Below are 20,351 nucleotides of genomic sequence, written 5' to 3' on the forward strand. Positions count from 1 at the left end.
TGATGGACAGTCCACTGCACTGCTTGTCCCAGGAAGCAAATGCTAGTCAGCTCATTTGCTAGCTAGCTCGATGGCTAGCCCGATTGTGGTGGGGCAGGAAAAATAACTGAAAGAGTGTCTAACTGGATTTTTGTTAATTTAATATGTGTATTTACATTTTTTAATTTACGTTTGTATATTTAGTTTACATTTTTTTAATATTTTAAGAAATAATTTAAATATTTTTTGTAATTTTAACGAAGAAAATGACTGCTATGGCCACTAGGGGGCGAATTTGCGATGGCCTAATATACAGATTTGTTTGAAACATATCCACCAACACATCCACCAAATTGTGTGCTTCTATCACAAAATAAACAATTCTTGTGATTTATTGAGCTAATCCGCCCCACAGGGGATGCACATTTTTGGGGGGTGCTACCCACACGTTTAGCCCCGTTGCTCATTCCATGAATGCACGATCCTTACAAGCTGTACCTCGTTGTAAAGGTGACTAATCAGGCTTTCCAACAATATACAATTCATCACCAGTTGGTATTATTAAAAGGGCAGTTTTTATTCATCATTGATTTATTTGTATAACAAATGCCTGCCACGGCCACTAGGGGGCGCTTTTGAGGTGGCCCAATATCCAGATTTGTTCGAAACATATTCACCAACACATCTACCAAATTTCATGCTTTTATCACAAAGTGAACGATTGTTCAGCTAATCCGCCCCACTATCCATAAAAGTCAATCTTTGTGTTTTGAATATTTAAATTGTGACATTTATTTTTTATCTTGCTCTCGTCTTGTTTAATCATATTTGTGCTTTAGTTATATACATATATATTAAAGAGATTTACGTTATTGTTTTTGTTTTGTTATTATATGTAATATATTGCCTGATTTTCATCCTTAAAATACATTTCAATGTATCATATATATATATATATATATATATATATATATATATATATATATTATGTATTTAAAATTAAATTAATTCCAATGTGTTTTATGTGTGTATATATTTATTTTCAAAATTTTGACTGAAATGTTGTTTTTGAAAGAACTAATATTTCGTTTTTTCTTATTAAGATAAGTTTTATTTTAAATATTTACATTCTTGGCAACAAAAAGATGAATGTTAAACTTTAAATACACATGTACAAATACAAGCAAATGTCCAGTTTGTGAAGTAAAGAAAATTATATTAAACATGAAAATAAAAATCAAACAACTATAAAATATATTACTAATAATTAACTCAATGTATAAATAAACACAACAAAATAAAATAATAATAAAGTTAATTTGTAAATTTTATTATACACATATATATATATATATATATATACATACAGTATATATATATATATATATATATATATATATATACACGTACACATACATAATGTGTACTTATCTCTTAAACCAAATGCAAATAACAATTTTCCCTGATAAATTTTATTATTAAAAAATATTATATAATATTACCAAAAACAGTACAAATTGAAAATCTTTCAAAAGCATTTTATTTTCATTTGAAGTCTTTCTTTGGTAATTTTTCCTTTTTTGTGTGTGGTAATTTTAAGTAATTTTTTGGGTAATTTTATGTCTTTTTTTGGTTTGTTTTATGTATTTCTTTGGGGTATTTTGTGTCTTTTTTCTGTTAATTTTATGTCTTTTTACTGGTCATTTTAAGTGTTTTTATGTCTTTTTTTGTCGTTTTATGACTTTTTTAATTTTATATCAAAAACAGTACACTTAGAAAATAATTTAAAAGGCTTTTAACATCTACATTTATAAATGTATTTTTATTATTTTTATTATTATTATATAAAATATGTGTATATATATATATGTAAATATGTTTGTCTTTCTCCCAGGGACCCTGAACGCAGCGCCTCGCCTCAGGTTTGTCACGTGACTCTTTGTTGACGGTAGAGGAGGAAGATGGCGGCCCGCTGGAGCAGCGAGAATGTGGTGGTGGAGTTTCGGGACGCGCAGGTATCAAGAGATATATAAATAAATATATATAAAAAATAATAAATATCCGAGGTCTCAGGTGAGCAGCAGGAGAGAGAACAGCTGCAGCACCAGGAGACTCTCCGACACAGAGAGATACAAACTGACCTGAGACACCGAAAATAATAAATAATCAGTTAATTTAACAAAACAACAACAAGAAATTATTATTATCATTGTTATTATCAGCAGCCTGAAGCTCCAGAGAACAACGCAGACAGCAAACAATAATAACAACAATAACAACAACAAAAACTAACAGAAGAACAATTAGAATAACAGAAGTTTCTCATGAAGTTTATTTGTCTATAGAAACCATAAAAAAGATCATTTATATAAGATATATAAACACTGTAGTAAAATGTAGTAAAAAAAATACCAAAGACGACGTAAAATTACAGGAAAAAGTCATACAATAACCAAAAATGACACAAAAATTCCCAAGAAAGGCACAAGAAGAGATGTAGGCACAAAAGATGTAAAATTACTAAAAAACAAAACAAAAAACAAACCCATATATTTTACATATTGAAGTAGAAAAAGACAGAAAATGACAAAAAAAAAAAGAAAAATAATAAGAAAATAACCGTAATCACTCTGCTTTTAGAAACAGTTTAAAATATCCTGAGTTAATATTTGTGTCCTATTGAAATAAAACAAATCTGTCTATTATCTCCATCTCATAAATTCAGTTTTGGTCAGACTTTAGTTTATATAAAACAATATAAACATGTGCAGCTGTCAGAGTAATGGTCTGTGTGTCTGTGTTTCAGGCCACAGCCATGTCCGTGGACTGTCTGGGCTCATACGCTGTGCTGTCCGGGTGAGTTCACTGTACCTGAACGCACCACAGTTCAACACATTAAACAGAATTATTCCTCATGAAGTCAGTGAACGACTCTGGATAAGATGAGTATTCTCTAAAGTGTCTGGTGTTTCCGTTGTTCAGGCGGCGTTTCCTGTATATGGTGAACCTGGAGGCTCCGTCTGAAGCGCCCCGCAAGATCGGGCGCCAGAGTAAGTGGGACGTGGGGACGGTGCAGTGGAACCCTCACCGGGCCGAGTCCCATGTGTTCGCCGCCTCGGTGAGTTCTGCCAGAAAACAAACTGTTTATATTATACAGCCAGGGTTCCTGAGTGTGTGTGTGTGTGTGTGTGTGTGTGTGTGTGTGTGTGTGTGTGTGTGTGTGTGTGTGTGTGTGCAGAGTAACCAGCGTGTGGACCTGTACTCTTGGAGGGACGGCTGTGGAGAAGTCCACACCTCGCTGCAGGGACACACCCGAGTCATCAGGTAACGGCAAACACACCTTAACATACCTGTGTACAGGTTAACAGGCAGCACGCAGTCTGTGATGAGTTCACTGACTGTTGTGTTCACTGACTATTTGATTTGTTCGCTGACTATGTGATGCGTTCACTGACTCTCTGTGATGCATTCACAGACTTGTACGTTTATTGACTCTGTGGTGTGTTCACTCACCCTATGGTGAATTCACTGACTGTGAGAGATGCATTCACTAACTGTGTTGTGTTCGCTGACTGTGTTGTGTTCGCTGACTGTGTTGTGTTCACTGACTCTATGGTATTCACTGACTCTATGGTGCATTCACTGACTCTGCGATGCGTTCGCTGACGCGTTTACTGACTGGTGAGTTCACTAACCTATGGTGCATTCACTGACTGTGTGTAATGCATTCACTAACTGTGTTGCGTTCGCTGACTCTGTGGTGTGCTCACTGCCTCTGATGCATTCACTGACCCTGTGATGTGTTCACTGACTCTGTGGTGCGTTCACTGACTGGTGCGTTCACTGGCTCTGTGGTGTGTTCACTGACTGATGCGTTCATTAGCTCTGTGTTGCGTTCACTGACTGGTGCGTTCACTGACTCTGTGGCGTGTTCACTGAGCCTATGATGTGTTCACTGACTCTGTGGTGCATTCACTGACTCTGTGATGCATTCACTTACCCCGTTCGCTGACCCTCTGTCCGCAGTGATCTGGACTGGTCCTGGTTTGAGCCAGAGTTTCTGGTCACCAGCTCAGTGGACACATACATCTACATCTGGGACACCAGGTCAGTTTATTATGTTAAAACATTAAATATTCTAATTAATTTAACAGTCATCAGTCTGTGTGTTACTGCAGTAATGATGTTAAATCTTTTCTGTTTCCTCCTCAGAGATACTCGTAAACCCACCGTGGCTCTTTCTGCTGTCGGTGAGTGTTTAAAACTAAAGATCAAAAGAATATGAAAGTGTATGAGTATATGTATATGTGTATATGTAAAGTATATGAAAAGTGTTTGTGTTCTCACCTGTTGGTTGGTTTGTTCTCCTGCAGCCGGAGCGTCTCAGGTGAAGTGGAACAAGAAGAACCAGAACCTGCTGGCATCCAGTCATGATGGAGACGTGAGGATCTGGGACAAGAGAGTGAGACACACACACACAAGCACACACAATCACACACACACACACACACACAATCACTCACACGCACATTAACACGCATGCACTCACACTCTCTGAGCTGTGTGTAACAGATATCAGTGTTGTTGTGAATGTTTTCATGTGTAACAGAGTTTAGTGTTGTTGTGTTGTTGTGATGTTGACCTGTGTATTGCCTGTGAACAGAAGCCAAACACGGCGGCGGAGTACGTGGCGGCTCACCTGTCCAAGATCCACGGCCTTGACTGGCACCCCGACAACGAGTTCATCCTCGCCACATCCAGCCAGGACAACTCCGTCAGGGTGAGGAAACACACGCTCAGAGTTCATGAAGGAGAACGAGTCACCGCACAGACTCCAGACCAGCAACACAACCGTGTTTTTTTCTTTTGTTTTTTTTTGCCAATTTCACTGATTGTGTAATCAAAGGTGCATTTATACATTTAATTTAACGTTTTTTTGTGATCCTATATTGTAAAGTCAGTTTTAACATGAGCACTGAATGAATCATTTATCCTTCTAAAGTTTATAATAATAATTAAAAAATGTAATAATAATTATAGTAATAATCATAATAATAATAATAATGATAATAATAATATAAACAATAATAAAAATAATAATGATGATGATAATTATAATAATAGAATTAATAATCATAATAATATAATGATTATTATTAATAATAATAGTAATTATAATAATTATAATATTAATTATGAATGATTGTTCTGGAGGCTACCAACAGTCACAGCTGCTCTGCTGGAGATAAAATGGGCACAACTTCTTCTGCCGTATTTCTGACTGACAGGTCTGACGAAAGCAGCACAAATATTTACAAAATAAACGGAGGTTCAGGGCGTTTCTACGTCCATTCACAGAGAAACTGGCGGGTGTGAGGCTTGTGTGCGTGCTGGTTTCCACAGAGATCTACGTTCATACAACAGAATGAAGCATACCAGCAGTGTGTAACTTGTGTTTTCTCTTGATGTGTGTTCAGTTCTGGGATTACCGACAGCCCAGAAAGTACCTGAACATCCTGTCCTGTCAGGTCCCCGTGTGGAAGGCCCGTTACACCGTGAGTCTCACCGTCAGATCAGATCATTTATATCTAATATCTGTCTGTCTGTCTATATAAAGAAGTTAAAACCCACAGTCATAAAACTACACACAGAGATTTCTGACAGAATAAAAGCAGATACTGAAATATGACAGAAAAATAATAAATAAGCATATAATAATGTTTTCTGTCTCTCTCTCTCTCTCTCTCTCTCTCTCTCTCTCTCTCTCTCTCTCTCTCTCTCTCTCTCTGTGTGTGTGTAGCCTTTCTCTAACGGTCTGGTAACAGTGATGGTTCCTCAGCTGAGGAGAGAGAACAGTCTGTTGCTGTGGAGCACGCTGGACCTCAACAGCCCCGTCCACGCCTTTGTAGGACACGATGACGTAGTGCTGGAGTTCCAGTGGAGACCACAGAAAGAAGGTCACACACACACACAAACACACACACACACACACACACACACACACACACACACAACAAACATCACCATCACAACTAAATGCCCAACCCTAATCCTAACATAAACCTAATTGTAACCTTAATCCTAAAACAAAGTCTGACCCTCAAACAAGCCTTTAAAGAAGTGAAAACTGTCCGAAATGTCCTCACTTCACAAAAATGTCCTCACTCTATTGGTTAAAAACTTGTTCTGTCCCTCACTATGTAGGAAGTACAAGAACACACAGACACACAAACAGAGAGAAACACACACACACACACATCCTGCAGCAGTTTGGAGCTTAAAAGTGTTAGTGACAGCTGTTAGTTGTGTTGTTGTTTACAGCATTGTCTTGTTGTTTGTTTGTTTGTTGACCATCCAGGCTCGAAGGACTACCAGCTGGTCACGTGGTCCAGGGATCAGACTCTAAGGATCTGGAGGGTGGACCCTCAGCTGCAGAAGGTCAGAGGTCATCCCCACAGAGAGACAGAGATGGTTCACCCTGAAAGCTGTGTGATGATGTTGTTGTTATTGTTGTTTTTGTTGTGGTGGAGCAGCTCTGTGTCAGTGACGTGGTGGAGGACCTGATGGAGGGGATGTCTCTCACCGTGGAGTCGGAGAAGTCTCTGTCGTCTCAGGAACCAGACACCCAGCAGGGGGTCGGCCTCGCTGCAGAGAACCTGACGGGTGAGGAACAGACTGAGGACACATCAACATTTTATTTATCTGTTTTATTAATGAAACCCAGAAGGAAAATGTTGCTTTACAAAAACAAGCATTTATTATCCTGAATAATCTTGTTTTCAATCATTTGTAGGTGAATGTTCATAAAGTGTTTCAGCAGCATTTATAATCATTTTAATGATTTCAAATGTGCTTAATCTGAGCTGTTTTTTGAGTGTTTGCTTACTCTTAAACTTGTCGTTAGGTGTACGGTGTTATTAAACTAACTACATTAATCTAACAACTCCCACCGTAAAGGGTGGTCTTAACTGATGAAAACAGTGCCTCACTCAAGCTCGAACAGCCGATTACTGTCTTTCAATCGTTTATTTTTGTTTGTCTTTTCCGTATGCCAGCTAATCAACTGAACACAAATGTAAACAAAAGCACAACATTAATGACACAGACATATTATCCACTGTGCACTCCGCATACATGAACATATTTCAGGTATTCAACACAAGTTGTAATCACTTTTTATATACATATATCTTAATTCATTCATACAAAAGCAGATCCGGCTGGTCAATGCATTCGCCCCAAATAACACACCGGGGGAACTGCTACCACAAGAGGTCGCTATAATCACTATAAATGTGGGCAGACTTTACACATTAGGAGTTAAACATCAGACATTAGTGCTTCAGCTTCTGCAGCTGAAGTTAACTGTGTGTTTCTGTGGTTCTCAGATCAGGATGGCACTCTGAGCTTGGGGGGGTCCGGCGTCCCTCAGACTCTGCAGCAGGAGTTCTCTCTGGTCAACCTGCAGATCAGGAACGTCAATGTGGAGGTGAGACTCGAACTCTGACAGACCGCCAATATTTAACCCTTGACTCATAAAGTTTAATGGAAACTTTCTCCTGTTTCACATAAACACGAGAACACTAAATGTGTGTGTGTGTGTGTGTGTCTCTGTCTCTGTGTGGGTGTCTGTGTGTGTCTGTGTGTGTGTGTCTCTGTTTCTGTGTGTGTGTGTGTGTGTGTGTGTGTGTGTGTGTGTGTGTAGATGGATGCGGTGAACCGTAGCTGTGTGGTCTCAGCTCACTGTGGGGGTCATCAGGTTCACCTGGTGGTAAAGTTTCCGGCTCAGTATCCGAACAACGCCGCGCCGACCTTCCAGTTCGTTTCCCCGACGACCATCCCCTCCGCCACCAAGACCAAGATCCAGAAGGTACGGACGCTTCTGAATGCACCACGGCTCACTGTATTATAATTATCAGTGATAATAAAAAAAAAGAAAACGTCCCACAAATAATTTTTTTAATAATCTTACTTTCATCTAGGTTTTTTTTTTTGTTATTTGCTATTTTTCAAATTTAGTTTAACTATTTTTCATATTCAAAATTAACAGATTAAATCTGTTTAAAAAAATCTGTAAAATCTGTAAAAAGTTGTTTTATTGCTTTTATTTGTTTATTAATCAGTTTATTTGTTTGTTTTATTATCCTTTTTCATTAAATATTGAAATCAAGAATATTTGTTTTTATTTTATTTTTTTTCTTTATTTTATTTTATAAAAAAAAAAGATGATTATAAAAAGATAAAATCCAAGAATTGCTTGGCTAATTACAGTTTATTATATATATATATATATAATTCCTTTTATTTTCTATTCATAAAAAATGTATTCTGTAGACGATGTTCTGAGCTGGGAAGTGACTCTTCTGCGTTCTTATATTTCTGTGTCCAGATTCTGACGGACACGTCGCTGCAGAAGGTGAAGAGGATGCAGAATTGTCTGGAGCCGTGCGTCCGCCAGCTGGTGTCCTGCCTCGAGTCAGACATGGTGAGGACACAATAAATAAATAAATTACTTGATAAATTAATTATTATTCCATTAAATGTGCCAAAGAAAATATTAATATATTTAATTAAATACATTTTAAATAACAAAAAGCTAAACTAAATCAGCAAATAAAAAAATGAAAAGAAAATAAATGAAAAGGAAAGTATATAGGTAGGTATGGAACCCATAAAGGGACATGGTGAAAATAAAATAAGATTCGCTTCTTTGTAGTCAAACCAGCCGCCCCTATATATGTATTGTGATATTTATGGTAAATTCATTGAAACTGCTCAGAGCGAGCTGGCATGAAGGATAAACACTTTACTGTCATTCTTTCTCACTTTTTTTCAGTATAAAACTCTTACCCGCAGAGAGGAGGTGAAGTATTAATTTTACATGAACACAGCACGTGAAATAATCAAAATGCGTTGCGCCGAAAATGTATTTGTTGTGTCGACGTGCGGTTTTCAGAATCAAGTGTTACACAACCAGGCCCAATACCAGACAAATGTGGAAATACGATTAATTGCATGATATTCACAGAACTGTTCACTATGGAATTTTTTTTATTAAAATGCATTTGGATGTCTGTTTCCAGTGACTAATTTCACTTCAGTTGCATTCCAGTAGACCTCAGGTATCTTGTCACAAACTTACAGAACTTTTCACTGTGGAAATTCATAATACAATGCCCGTGGATATTTACTGTGCACTAAAAATGTAACATTATATTATTCTGATATTCCACAGTGAAAAATTCTGTTTGTTTGTATTAGCTGAGGTCCTCTAGAATGTATCAGACGTAGAATTAGTGAATGGAAACAGACAGTTTTATTTTAATTCAGTTTTAATATAATGTTACATTTTTCCAGAGAACAGATAGATAAAACCAGCAGTGTTTACAGCAGGTTTTTGTGAGTTTCCTGTAGATCAGCTGTTGATCAGCTGTTGTGTGTGTCAGATGCAGGAGGACGGCCCCCCCCCCGGCCCCTTCGTCCTGTCCAACCCCGTCACTCCGGCCCTGCAGGCGTTCCCCCGGGTCACCAACACGTACGGATCCTACCAGGTAACAACACCTTATAATCTCCTACCAGGTAACAACAGGTTATAATCTCCTACCAGGTAACAACACTTTATAATCTCCTACCAGGTAACACACTTTATAATCTCCTACCAGGTAACAACACTTTATAATCTCCTACCAGGTAACAACACTTTATAATCTCCTACCAGGTAACACACTTAATAATCTCCTACCAGGTAACAACAGGTTATAATCTCCTACCAGGTAACAACAGGTTATAATCTCCTACCAGGTAACAACACTTTATAATCTCCTACCAGGTAACAACACTTTATAATCTCCTACCAGGTAACACACTTTATAATCTCCTACCAGGTAACAACACTTTATAATCTCCTACCAGGTAACAACACTTTATAATCTCCTACCAGGTAACAACAGGTTATAATCTCCTACCAGGTAACAACAGGTTACAATCTCCTACCAGGTAACAACAGGTTACAATCTCCTACCAGGTAACAACAGGTTATAATCTCCTACCAGGTAACAACAGGTTATAATCTCCCAGCTGCAGCAGGAGGAGTCAAAGCAGAGAAGAAGATGTTTATCTTCATCATCCTTTAATAAAAATGAATATTGTTCTGCAGGACGCCAACATCCCATTCCCTCGCACCTCCGGAGCTCGATTCTGTGGCACCGGCTGCCTCGTTTACTTCACCAGACCAATCACCATGCACCGCTCAGCCCCACCCACTGAGCCCACCCCCAGGTACACACACACACACACACACACACACACAGATGCAATGCAATGCAATGCACACACACTCAAGCACACACATGCACACACACAAAATCCATTTTGAATGTATGTTTTTTTTATGTAATTTATGATATTTACAGTAAGTCTGTTGTTAGCGGAGAGCGAGGGCGTCATTTCCTGTTCTTATCTGCGTGTGTGCAGGTCCCTCTCAGCCCTCTCAGCCTATCACAGCGGAGTGTTGACTCCGATGAAGATGCGTTCAGAGTCTCAGAGTTCTCTGAGGCTGTACAGCGGCAGCCCGACTCGCTCCGACAAAGACACCGTGTCCATCTCCTCCTTCTACTACAAGGAGAGGGTGAGACACAACACACACACACACACACACACACACACACTGTGTTTGCCTCATTAACTCTTTCTGGTTTTGAGACGTTTCTGTTTGTGGAAGTTCATTAAAGTCAGACTACAGAGAGATGAAACAGTTATGATCTGCGTGGAGACTTTAGAGCTCACAGAGACAAAGTCGTTCATAACTCAGAATAAATTTAGTGAACCAGTCAGGGCTCCTACAAATGATTATCTTAATTTTTTATTCATTGTTTAGCCTTTAAAATGTGATAAAATGCCAGATGCAAGTTACCAGTGGTAGCTCCTTCTAACTGCTTATTTTTTCTGAACAGTTAAAAGATATTATTCAGACTAAAATCAAAGTAATTTCAACATAATATAGTTATTTTACAAAAATGTATTATAAATAATATTTTTATTTTATTCTTTCTTTCTTTCCCTTATTCTATTTTACTTAGATTTTTATTCAATTTTGTTTATTTATTTAGTCTTTTGTTTATTTAAGTCTCCTTATCTTTCTTTTAATAATTTATAATTATATTATAGTTTCCATAAAGAAAAAGGAAGTATTTAAATAAATATTTTGGGACAGAATGAGTGTGTTAATGGGCCTTGTCCCAAATTCTTATTCTTATAATTATTTTTATTATTATCATATTGTTTATTATAATTATAATTATAATTGTAATCATAATAATTATTATTATTATCATTATTATCATTTTTTTTTATCACTATCTTTATTATCATCATTATTATTATTATTTAAATGAATCACAGCTGTAAATCAGATCAGACCAAGCTGAATTTGTCTCGTCTGTATTCTGTCTTTGATAAACTTCAGTATAAAAACAGAAACGAGGTTGTGTTAGAAACAACAAACGGCACTGTGACCTCACAGGAGAAGCCCCGCTTCCTTCACTGTCACCGAGCCAACGGGTAGTTCAGGAGAACTGGGAATGTGGAGCGCTGCGAGAATGTAACTGAACGTCTCGTCTGATGAGCTTCTCTTTTCTTTTTCTTTTTTATTATTTTTTGTGTTGTTTTTTTCTCTGGCCAATCACCTGCCCCCTTGCTGCTGTGGGCCACACCTCCTTCCTTTTCTCCTCCAATCAGAAGCTCCCAATCTCTGCCTCTCGCCGCTGGTCTGTCCAAACCCTCCATGATTGGCCGGTACTGATCTCTGTCCATCCCTCTTTCTCTCCATCATCCTCCTCCTTGCTGCAGCGCTCTAATTTTTGTTTTGCATGCCTCTGATTGGCCGACGAGCTAACAGACACTAACAAGCAGAACTGACGCCACACGCTCTGAATCAGAAACTTTTATTCAGTTTCTTTAAAAAAAGTTAAAGAATCTCAGAGGAATAAGGTCGATATAGCATCTGTATAAAAGTCAAGTTAATTTTTAAAGACTTTCTGGTTTTTAAAGAATTTCTGAATAATAGATTTTAGATTAAATCCTGTTTAAAGGAAATGACAAAATAAAAGACAGAAATATACACTTATAAACACACACACACACACACACTCACACACACACACAGGCACATACACACACGTGTTCAGACATAATTTAAATCTATAAATTTATAAAGTGCCTAATTTTTATACAAACTGAAATATTTTTGCAAAGTGAAGTTTAAATGTTTCTGAGGTTTTGTGTTTCTGTTCACATTTAAAAGTAATTTTCAGCTGTAACTCCAGAATGAAATGTTTAAAAAAAGCTGCAGTGATTATCATTATTCAGCTTCAGAAAGCTGCTTGAAGCTTTAATGTGACTAACAGCAGCAGGTAAGTTTCTCTCATCATCATAACTCACCCACTTTTTTTGTTTTCCAAACTTAATTGTAAACATTTTCGGAGGTAATTTGGCTTCAGGCTCCAAGAGAGTTTGTTAATAAACTGAAAACTAACCGTGTGTTCACACTACGAGTCACACAGTCACTTGAGGACGCTCAACACTCATTTAGATTCACCAAATTATAATCTCTGCTCTTCAAAGCCTCCAGACTCCATTCACAAAAACAGTGATTTTGAACTAACAATTAAAAAAAACCAAAGTGACACAATAACACAAACTAACTGACAGGTGGGGGCAGCAGAGGACCAGCAGCTCCTGTGTTCTATGAGGTTAAATCACTGTTTTTGTGAATGGAGTCTGGTGGTTTTGAAGAGAACAGAGATCAGAATGAGCTGATGAGAACCTACAGAAACCTCAGGTAAAAATATATGAACTACTAGGGCTGGGCGATATAGACCAAAAGTCAAATATATATATTTAGGCTGAATATCGATATACGACATATATCCCAATATTTTTATTGCAAAGTGAGAGCAAATGTTCAGTCAAAGTCAAATATGACATGTCACAAGTAGTTTTATTGAAACCGTTTATTTAAGTGAACATAAATACTGTATAACAACAGGAGGACCTTTTTTTAAAAAAATCAAAGCTCCATAAAGTGCACATTTAAATTTAAAAAATTCTTAAATAAAAATAGCCTATGAAATAATATAGGCCAATCTTTTTCTGAAATAAATATATTTATATGAGAAAAGAATAACAAGCATTACAAAAGAACTAAATATGAAAAACCCTAGTAAGGGCAGCATTTCTATATAAAGAAAGACATTTTTTTAAATTATATTGATATATGTGGTATGGTCTAATTCCATATCACACTGCAAATTATTTGGTTCTTATGAAGATAAAAAAAAAATAGTTTTAAGGGTTCATTTCTTTTTCTTAAGTGCTCAACATGCTTATTTCTAGATTTAACAATCTTAATTCAAGAAATCTTGTCAAGTTAAATTATCTGTCCATGCAGCAATATAATTTCCCTCAGATTTAGTGTTTTTATCTTGTTTTAAGACATCCTTTTTTTGCAGTGCACATTTAAAAATATATTGATATATTTTTAAAATCGATATATCGCCCAGCCCTGTCCTGAACGTCTCGCAGTGTGAACCGTCACAGTAATCAGTCATCCAGACCACTTTTAATCAGGTGGTGCTTTGTCTCCTCCCCCCGGCTGCTGTCTCCCTCCTCCTGTCTGTCTGTCTGTCTGTCTGTCTGTCTGTCTGTCTCTCTGTCTGTCTGTCTCTCCGTTCGTCTGTCTGTCTGTCAGAAATCCCGGCGCTTTAAGACGAAGCGTGAGGAGTCGGGGAACCGTGCCATCAAGCTGGCGGGGAAGGTGATCATCCAGGAGATCTCGTGTCTGCTGCCGGTGCACAAAGCTCTGGGAGAGAGCTACATGTGAGACACTTTATTACAGTCACAGCTGTCATACAGTGGCTTGCAAAAGTATTCATACACCTTGAACTTTCCACGTTTTGTCACGTGATGTGACAGATGTTCTCAGCTTGGGAAGTCTTTTTATACCCCAACCCTTAGGCCTGTATGCAGTGTTCTGAGGGCAATTGGTTGCACTCAGAGAAAGGGGGGCTGAATATTTGTGCATACTTTTGAGTTATTTATTTGTAAAAAAAATTTAAATCATGTATCATTTTCTTTCGACTTCACAAAGGTACGTCACTTTCTGTTGGTCTTTCACATACAATTCCAATAAAATATATTTATGTTTGTGGTCATAACGTGAAAAAACGTGGAAAGTTCAAAGGGTATGAATACTTTTGCAAGCCCCTGTCTATGATCATTAGTATATTAATCAGCTGAGGAGTTTTGGACATTTAGTCCAAAAGAACTAAAAGATATATGAAGACGTCAGCTCTGGTGTTTTTCACAGTGTTGTGACTTTTTAAAGATCAGATGATTGATTCATTAATTGATAAAACATTCCGCAGATTAATCGCAGCTGATGAACTAAAATGAACTAATTTTTGCACTTCACATAGTAACAAATGAAATGGAAAAAAATAAAATAAAACGGAGGTGCTGATTGGCCGAAGAGGCGCTTTGTGTATCTGCGCTCGATTGCTCTGCCTCAACTACCCGGATAATTGAAATTCAATTTTGCGAACTTAATTTGAATTGTGAGAACTGAATGTTCAGTTCCAAACTAATAAATTAAATTTCAAATTACAATTCAGATTCAGTTGTTCAATGCAATGACTCATATTGAACAATACAAATTTAAATTATGTGATTCAAATTCAGTTTTTTAATGCAATTATTTAAGTTAAGCAATTCAAATATGAGTGATTCAAATTCAGTTTCTGGTGGCATAGCTTTCAGCCCATACAAATGCACTTTTCTTCTGCTTCGAACTGTCATTTTTTGAATGTGTCAGCTCTGCTATTTAACTGAGTCTGGAATATTTTCAAGATTCATTTCATTTCTGGGATTTGTATTGCTGTCTTTTAATGCACTGTTTGGAGCTGGGGAGGAACATTTAGTTTCTTTTGTGTATAAAATGAATCTTGGATCTTGACCCCCAAACTAAAAGAGAGCTGCTCTCCTGCAGAGAGTTAAATTTAACTTCACACATGGACCTAAACAGATTTTTTATTAAAACAGAAACATGGTCAAAGTTCAGTCAGGGGTCGTCAGTTTACTCAGTGATAGAAAAATATGTTTGAATCATATTTCAATGTGTTAAAAGTTAATTTCTGTCTCAGTCTGAACATGAATGACATCCAGGAGACGTGTCAGAAAAACGCCGCCGCCTCGCTCACTGTCGGACGCAGAGACGTCGCCAAGGTAACAGATTCATCTTTTATTTAACTGTTTGTTTGTTTGTTTGTTTTTTACTTTTTATTCTTTTATTTTCTTTTTAACTCTAACTCTGTTTTTAGATTGAGTTTTTATTACTATTTTATAGTTTATTGTTGTAGTATTACTTTATTGTCTATATTGTTTTTATTTATTACTATATTTGTGTATGATTTTTATTTTATTTTAATAACTGTACAGCACTTTGGTCAACTGATGTTGTTTTTAAATGTGCTCTATAAATAAACTTTGACTTGACTAAAACTGTAACGACATGAAGAAAAACATTCCTCACAGCAGCCTGGCATCAATGTTCAAAAGGTCTGAAACTGTAAATTGATACAGCTTTAAACATGTTGAGCAGGTAATTAAAATATGTGTTATACTACAGTATGAACATCAGCTTTATCTAAGTATTTACTCTGTTTCCCTGCAACTGGGACTTTGTGATGAATTCGCATATAAACTTTAAAATGTTCTTTGTGTTTGAGGTTCTGACTCATTGTGACAGATAACATTTTTGATGTTTAACAATGAATATATTTAACATTAGGCCTTTTATCAGACCTTCATCTGACCTACAGAAAATGTATTTCTATAAGCCAGAATCATAAATCTGTCTGCGAGAGCTTTGACCCTCACTTCAGATACAGAAAACATATTTATCCTTTAAAATACTGAGAGACACTCAGTAAACATTTATTTTGATTATAAGAAACATTTATTTCCTTTTTCATAGCTCACTGAATTCTCACCCTCAGCTTCCTGTTTTTTAATCAATATTAATTGAACCTGTGTGTGTGTGTGTGTGCAGGTGTGGGCCCTGGCATCTGCAGCCACCAGTCAGGACCTGAGTCCGGACTCAGACCCGGACACGGAGACGCCCTGGGCCCGGCATCCGTTTGGACGCCACCTGCTGGAGACGCTGTGAGTTTATCTGTTTTTACTGTGATGACGGTTTAAACACTCTACTGTACCACAGCGTATTAGGGCCAAGTATGAAATATATAAATAAATACGGACCTAGGGGAGTGGAGTAATATTTACAGAAAAAAGTAGCAGATTTATGAGATTAATAATGGCAAATCTGCAAAAAAAAGTAGCAGATTTATTAGATTGGGAGTGGTAAATCTATGAGGAAAAAAGTAGCAGATTTATGATATTAGGAGTGGTAAATCTAGGAGAAAAAAGTAGCAGATTTATGAGACTAAAAGGGGCAAATCTATGAGAAAAAAGTGTCATAGATGTAACCAGCGATATCTGTCCCTTGCTTCATTCCTGATGCAGTAAAGTTTTCATCTCATCAACATTAGTCTGTGTTTTCTTCTGAATCAGCCCAATTTACAGCAACGTCTCTTCAAAGTCCGGATCCTTATGATAATCTGGTGATTCTGGGCTAAAACTACAAGTATTTCCTTATTGCTGAATCTGATTGCAAAATATATTGAGATTAAGTTTCTCCCTGCAGACAGAGGACACGACATCAGCAGCTTCTGTGCTGATGTAGAAAAACAATTTTCATAAATTTGCCACTTTTTTCTCCTAGAAATTGTCACTTTTTTCTCTAAATATTACCGCCTCCCCCAGATCCTTAATACGCCGTTGTACTTCTGTCATGATAGATATTCCCTCTACTGTCCAGTTTTAGTTCATCTAACAGAACAGGGAAGGAAACATGAAGAAACCAATACAAACTTTCCCTCACAGGAGAAAAGAAAGAACTACAGCAGCAGGACGGAAAAGTCTCAGAAATCTATGCACTAATATGTATCATCAATCTATAATAAAGTCAGTTTCAGCATTTTTAGGCATTTTAACATTTGACCATTTTTAACAAAATATATGTTTTTCTGTCAATTCTGGACAAATTATGCTATAATATCTATCAACAGACTAGCATTTTAGCAGACTTTATGGTAATGGTAAATGGACCTGCACTTATATAGCGCTTTTCTAGTCGATTTGCGACCACTCAAAGCGCTTTACACTACAGACTGCACTCATTCACCCTTTCACACACACATTCATACTGGTGGCAGAGGCTACCCTAAACAGTCCCAGTCCCAGCCACCATTGGGAATTAATTCACACACCGATGAACACAGAATCGGGAGCAATTCGGGGTTCAGTATCTTGCTCAAGGATACTTCGACATGTAGGCTGCCATGGTCAGGGATCGAACAACCAACCCTTCGGTTAGGGGCCAACCAACTCTACCAACTGAGCCACAGCCGCCATACGGACAAAATACGAAACTAATGTGTATCAACATTTTTAAGATTCTCTGTATTGTGTGTGTAGGTTGGATCACTACAGTCACATGAGTGACGTCCAGACTCTGGCGATGCTCTGCTCTGTGTTCAGAGCTCAGTCTCCCTCAGACTGTTTCTCTCTGTACGGGCAGCACGCCGCTCGCTCCGCTATGTTCCCACCACACCACTTGCGCTACGTAAGGCCTCACTGCTGTCTTTATTTAAAATCAATACATTAAATTAATATGGTTTTATTGTATGTAGTATATTCTCATTATTCATATTATTTTATTATATAATTGTCTTTTTTGAAAATTATTTTATTATTTTATTATGAATAACGATGTTACTAAAATAAAATTTATATGATTTCATTTTATAAATTCACATTATTCTTATTTCTTATTCTATTTCTGTTATTCATTTTTTATTATAATTTATTTCATTATAAATAAATGTTATGTTACTAAAAGTGAACATGTATTTTATTTATGATTAAATAAAATTACATTTATATGATTTCAATTTATATAGCATAAATTATCATTATTCTTATTTCTTGTTATTTCTTATTTTATTATAATAAAGTTGTGTGTTGTTTCAGCCCAGCTACACGTCGAGCTCGGTGACCTCGGTGACCTCGGGCTCGTGCTCCAGCACGTCCGACTCCATCACCACGACGACCTGGAACACAGGTGAGACACGCAGGCCAGTGACATCACTGTTTTAACCTGTCGGACTCTAACCAATCAGAAACTTCTGTTGTCGTCCACAGGTCGAGACTCGGAGCACGCCAACCCGTGGGGCGAGTCCTCCCCTGATGACTATCGCTACGGCAGCGCGGGCTACACCGACCCGCGGGAGCGGGAGCGCGAGCAGCACGACATGAACAAAAGGTGATGAGGCGGAGAGAGGATAGGTGTGACCGTGCTGTGATGTCACTGTGATGTCACTTCCTCTGTCTCTTCCTCTGTCTCTGCCCGCAGGCTGCTGGACCCCGCCAACACGCTGCAGTTTGACGACTTTAAGAAGTGTTACGGTGAGATCCTGTACCGATGGGGGCTGAGGGAGAAACGTGCCGACGTGCTCAAGTTCGCCTCGTGTCCCCCGGAGCCTCACAAAGGAATTGGTATGTTTCTTTATACCATTTATACATTTATTTTATATGCCTTTATTTATACATATATATATATATATATATATATATATATATATATATATAGTCATTAAGACATCAAAAATATATATAATTATACTACTACTACTAATAATAATAATAATAATTAATAATTAACAATTAATATTAAAAGACAATATTCTATATATAGTCTTAATAAAAAAAGTTTTTCTTTCATGGCTATTTGCATTATATAATAATTAAAATATGAGAAAAACTATAATAAAAAATGATAATAATATAATATATGATAGTAATGTATATAATTATTAGATTTTCATTTTACTATATTGTATATTTACTGTTTTTCCTTAATGGCTCATTATCATTAATAGATTCTTATATTTTGTAATTTTATATGCATTTTAATATTTACTTTTACCTTATGTTTTGATATTTTGTTTACATTTTTCAATGCTTCTAATAATTTGTTTTATTTTTATTTTATCATATCAAGTCAGGATTTAAACTTCTTCACACCAGGAGAAGGAACACAGCACAAAAAAACAAAAGAAATGTAACCTTAGTTAAGTTTAATTTGAGCTATTTTGACCCTCTGTCTTGTGTTTGTGTCTCTGCAGAGTTTGGCGTGTACTGCTGTCACTGCCGTAGTCAGGCTCGCGGTACGCAGTGCGCCGTCTGTAAGCGTCTGACCTTCCAGTGCGCCATCTGCCACGTGGCCGTCCGTGGCTCCTCCAACTTCTGCCTGAGCTGCGGCCACGGCGGACACACCAGTCACATGATGGACTGGTTCCGGCGGCAGGACGAGTGTCCGGCCGGCTGCGGCTGCCACTGCCTGCTGCAGAGCACCTTCTGACTGGACGGACGGGAACCAGCGACTCTTGAGACAGGACGGGCCTGAGGACAGCTCCTCCATTATGTGACGTAGTGAGAGGACGTTCATGCTCCTCAGAGGATGAAGCCTGCTGAGCTCTTCTCAGGGCAGAAGCTTCACCTGGACCCCAGAGAACTGAGACCTGACATACATGGTCCCAGATGATGAACCTTCTCACTCAGGACGATAGCCGTTTTTTCAATCTGTTACTTTTGATCTCACACTGATGGTTTATACAAATAACTGAGCATTTAATGTGTCAGTTTTTTTTTTTTTGTCAGCCTTAAATCTATAAAATGTCCCAGAGAGAATTAGTTTGTTTTGTTTGCGATAGATTATTTAAAACAAAGAATAATTTATCAGAATTGTTCTTGATTTAAGTCTAATAACTGAAGTTAGAGCTGCGGTGCAACACGTGGCTTCATGTTTATCTCCAGATGTTTCCTGTCTCATTTTATTATATTTTATTTCAGTGATAGCGGCGCTGTCTGTCTGTAGCTTCCTGTCTCTTGATGTCAGTCTCTGATGTGATCATAGGACTGTTTTAAAATGTGAACAACTTTCTGATTATAATGAAGGACGTGTGAATAGTTCACAAATGTATTTTATGTAAAAAATAATAATAATAATAATAATAATAATAAAAATATGTTTGAATTAAATCAAAGTGTAATTTATACAGAAATGATACAGAATGAGACTGAATCTGTAACTTTTCCTGTTTTCTGTTAACTTTTCTGTTAACCTTTGTCATATATTTAGTTGTTTACTTAAATGGTCACAAATGTTTCCAACAAAGTTCAAACCAGAGGAATCT

At 37.2% G+C, this 20,351-nt stretch overlaps 1 protein-coding gene and 1 long non-coding RNA gene across 3 annotated transcripts; one reads left to right on the plus strand and one right to left on the minus strand.

Annotated features, from left to right (window-relative positions):
- Window positions 1-1,911: 1,911 nt before the first annotated feature.
- wdr59 (WD repeat domain 59) lies at window positions 1,912-20,183 on the plus strand. 2 transcript variants are annotated; one of them, XM_059351918.1, is made up of 27 exons: window positions 1,912-1,994; window positions 2,786-2,835; window positions 2,962-3,097; window positions 3,218-3,303; window positions 4,006-4,086; window positions 4,192-4,229; window positions 4,353-4,441; window positions 4,643-4,759; window positions 5,457-5,534; window positions 5,780-5,936; window positions 6,338-6,417; window positions 6,513-6,642; window positions 7,368-7,468; window positions 7,685-7,849; window positions 8,369-8,464; window positions 9,426-9,530; window positions 10,136-10,257; window positions 10,453-10,606; window positions 11,716-11,772; window positions 13,727-13,854; window positions 15,177-15,258; window positions 16,085-16,197; window positions 17,572-17,719; window positions 18,127-18,217; window positions 18,298-18,418; window positions 18,509-18,651; window positions 19,281-20,183. In XM_059351918.1, exons 1-27 carry the CDS (start codon window positions 1,941-1,943, stop codon window positions 19,514-19,516), a joined length of 2,958 nt encoding a protein of 985 aa, XP_059207901.1. In that variant the 5' UTR covers window positions 1,912-1,940; the 3' UTR covers window positions 19,517-20,183. The 2 variants fall into 2 exon arrangements, with proteins under 2 accessions (XP_059207901.1, XP_059207909.1); XM_059351926.1 differs by lacking the exon at window positions 11,716-11,772.
- LOC131986806 (uncharacterized) lies at window positions 2,294-3,328 on the minus strand. The gene is made up of 2 exons (XR_009395708.1): window positions 3,236-3,328; window positions 2,294-3,104 (listed from the first exon to the last, which is right to left on the minus strand). It is a non-coding gene; the product is annotated as an uncharacterized LOC131986806 (long non-coding RNA).
- Window positions 20,184-20,351: the final 168 nt, after the last annotated feature.

Source organism: Centropristis striata, chromosome 2 (genome assembly GCF_030273125.1).
Source record: "Centropristis striata isolate RG_2023a ecotype Rhode Island chromosome 2, C.striata_1.0, whole genome shotgun sequence".
NCBI lineage: Eukaryota > Metazoa > Chordata > Actinopteri > Perciformes > Serranidae > Centropristis > Centropristis striata.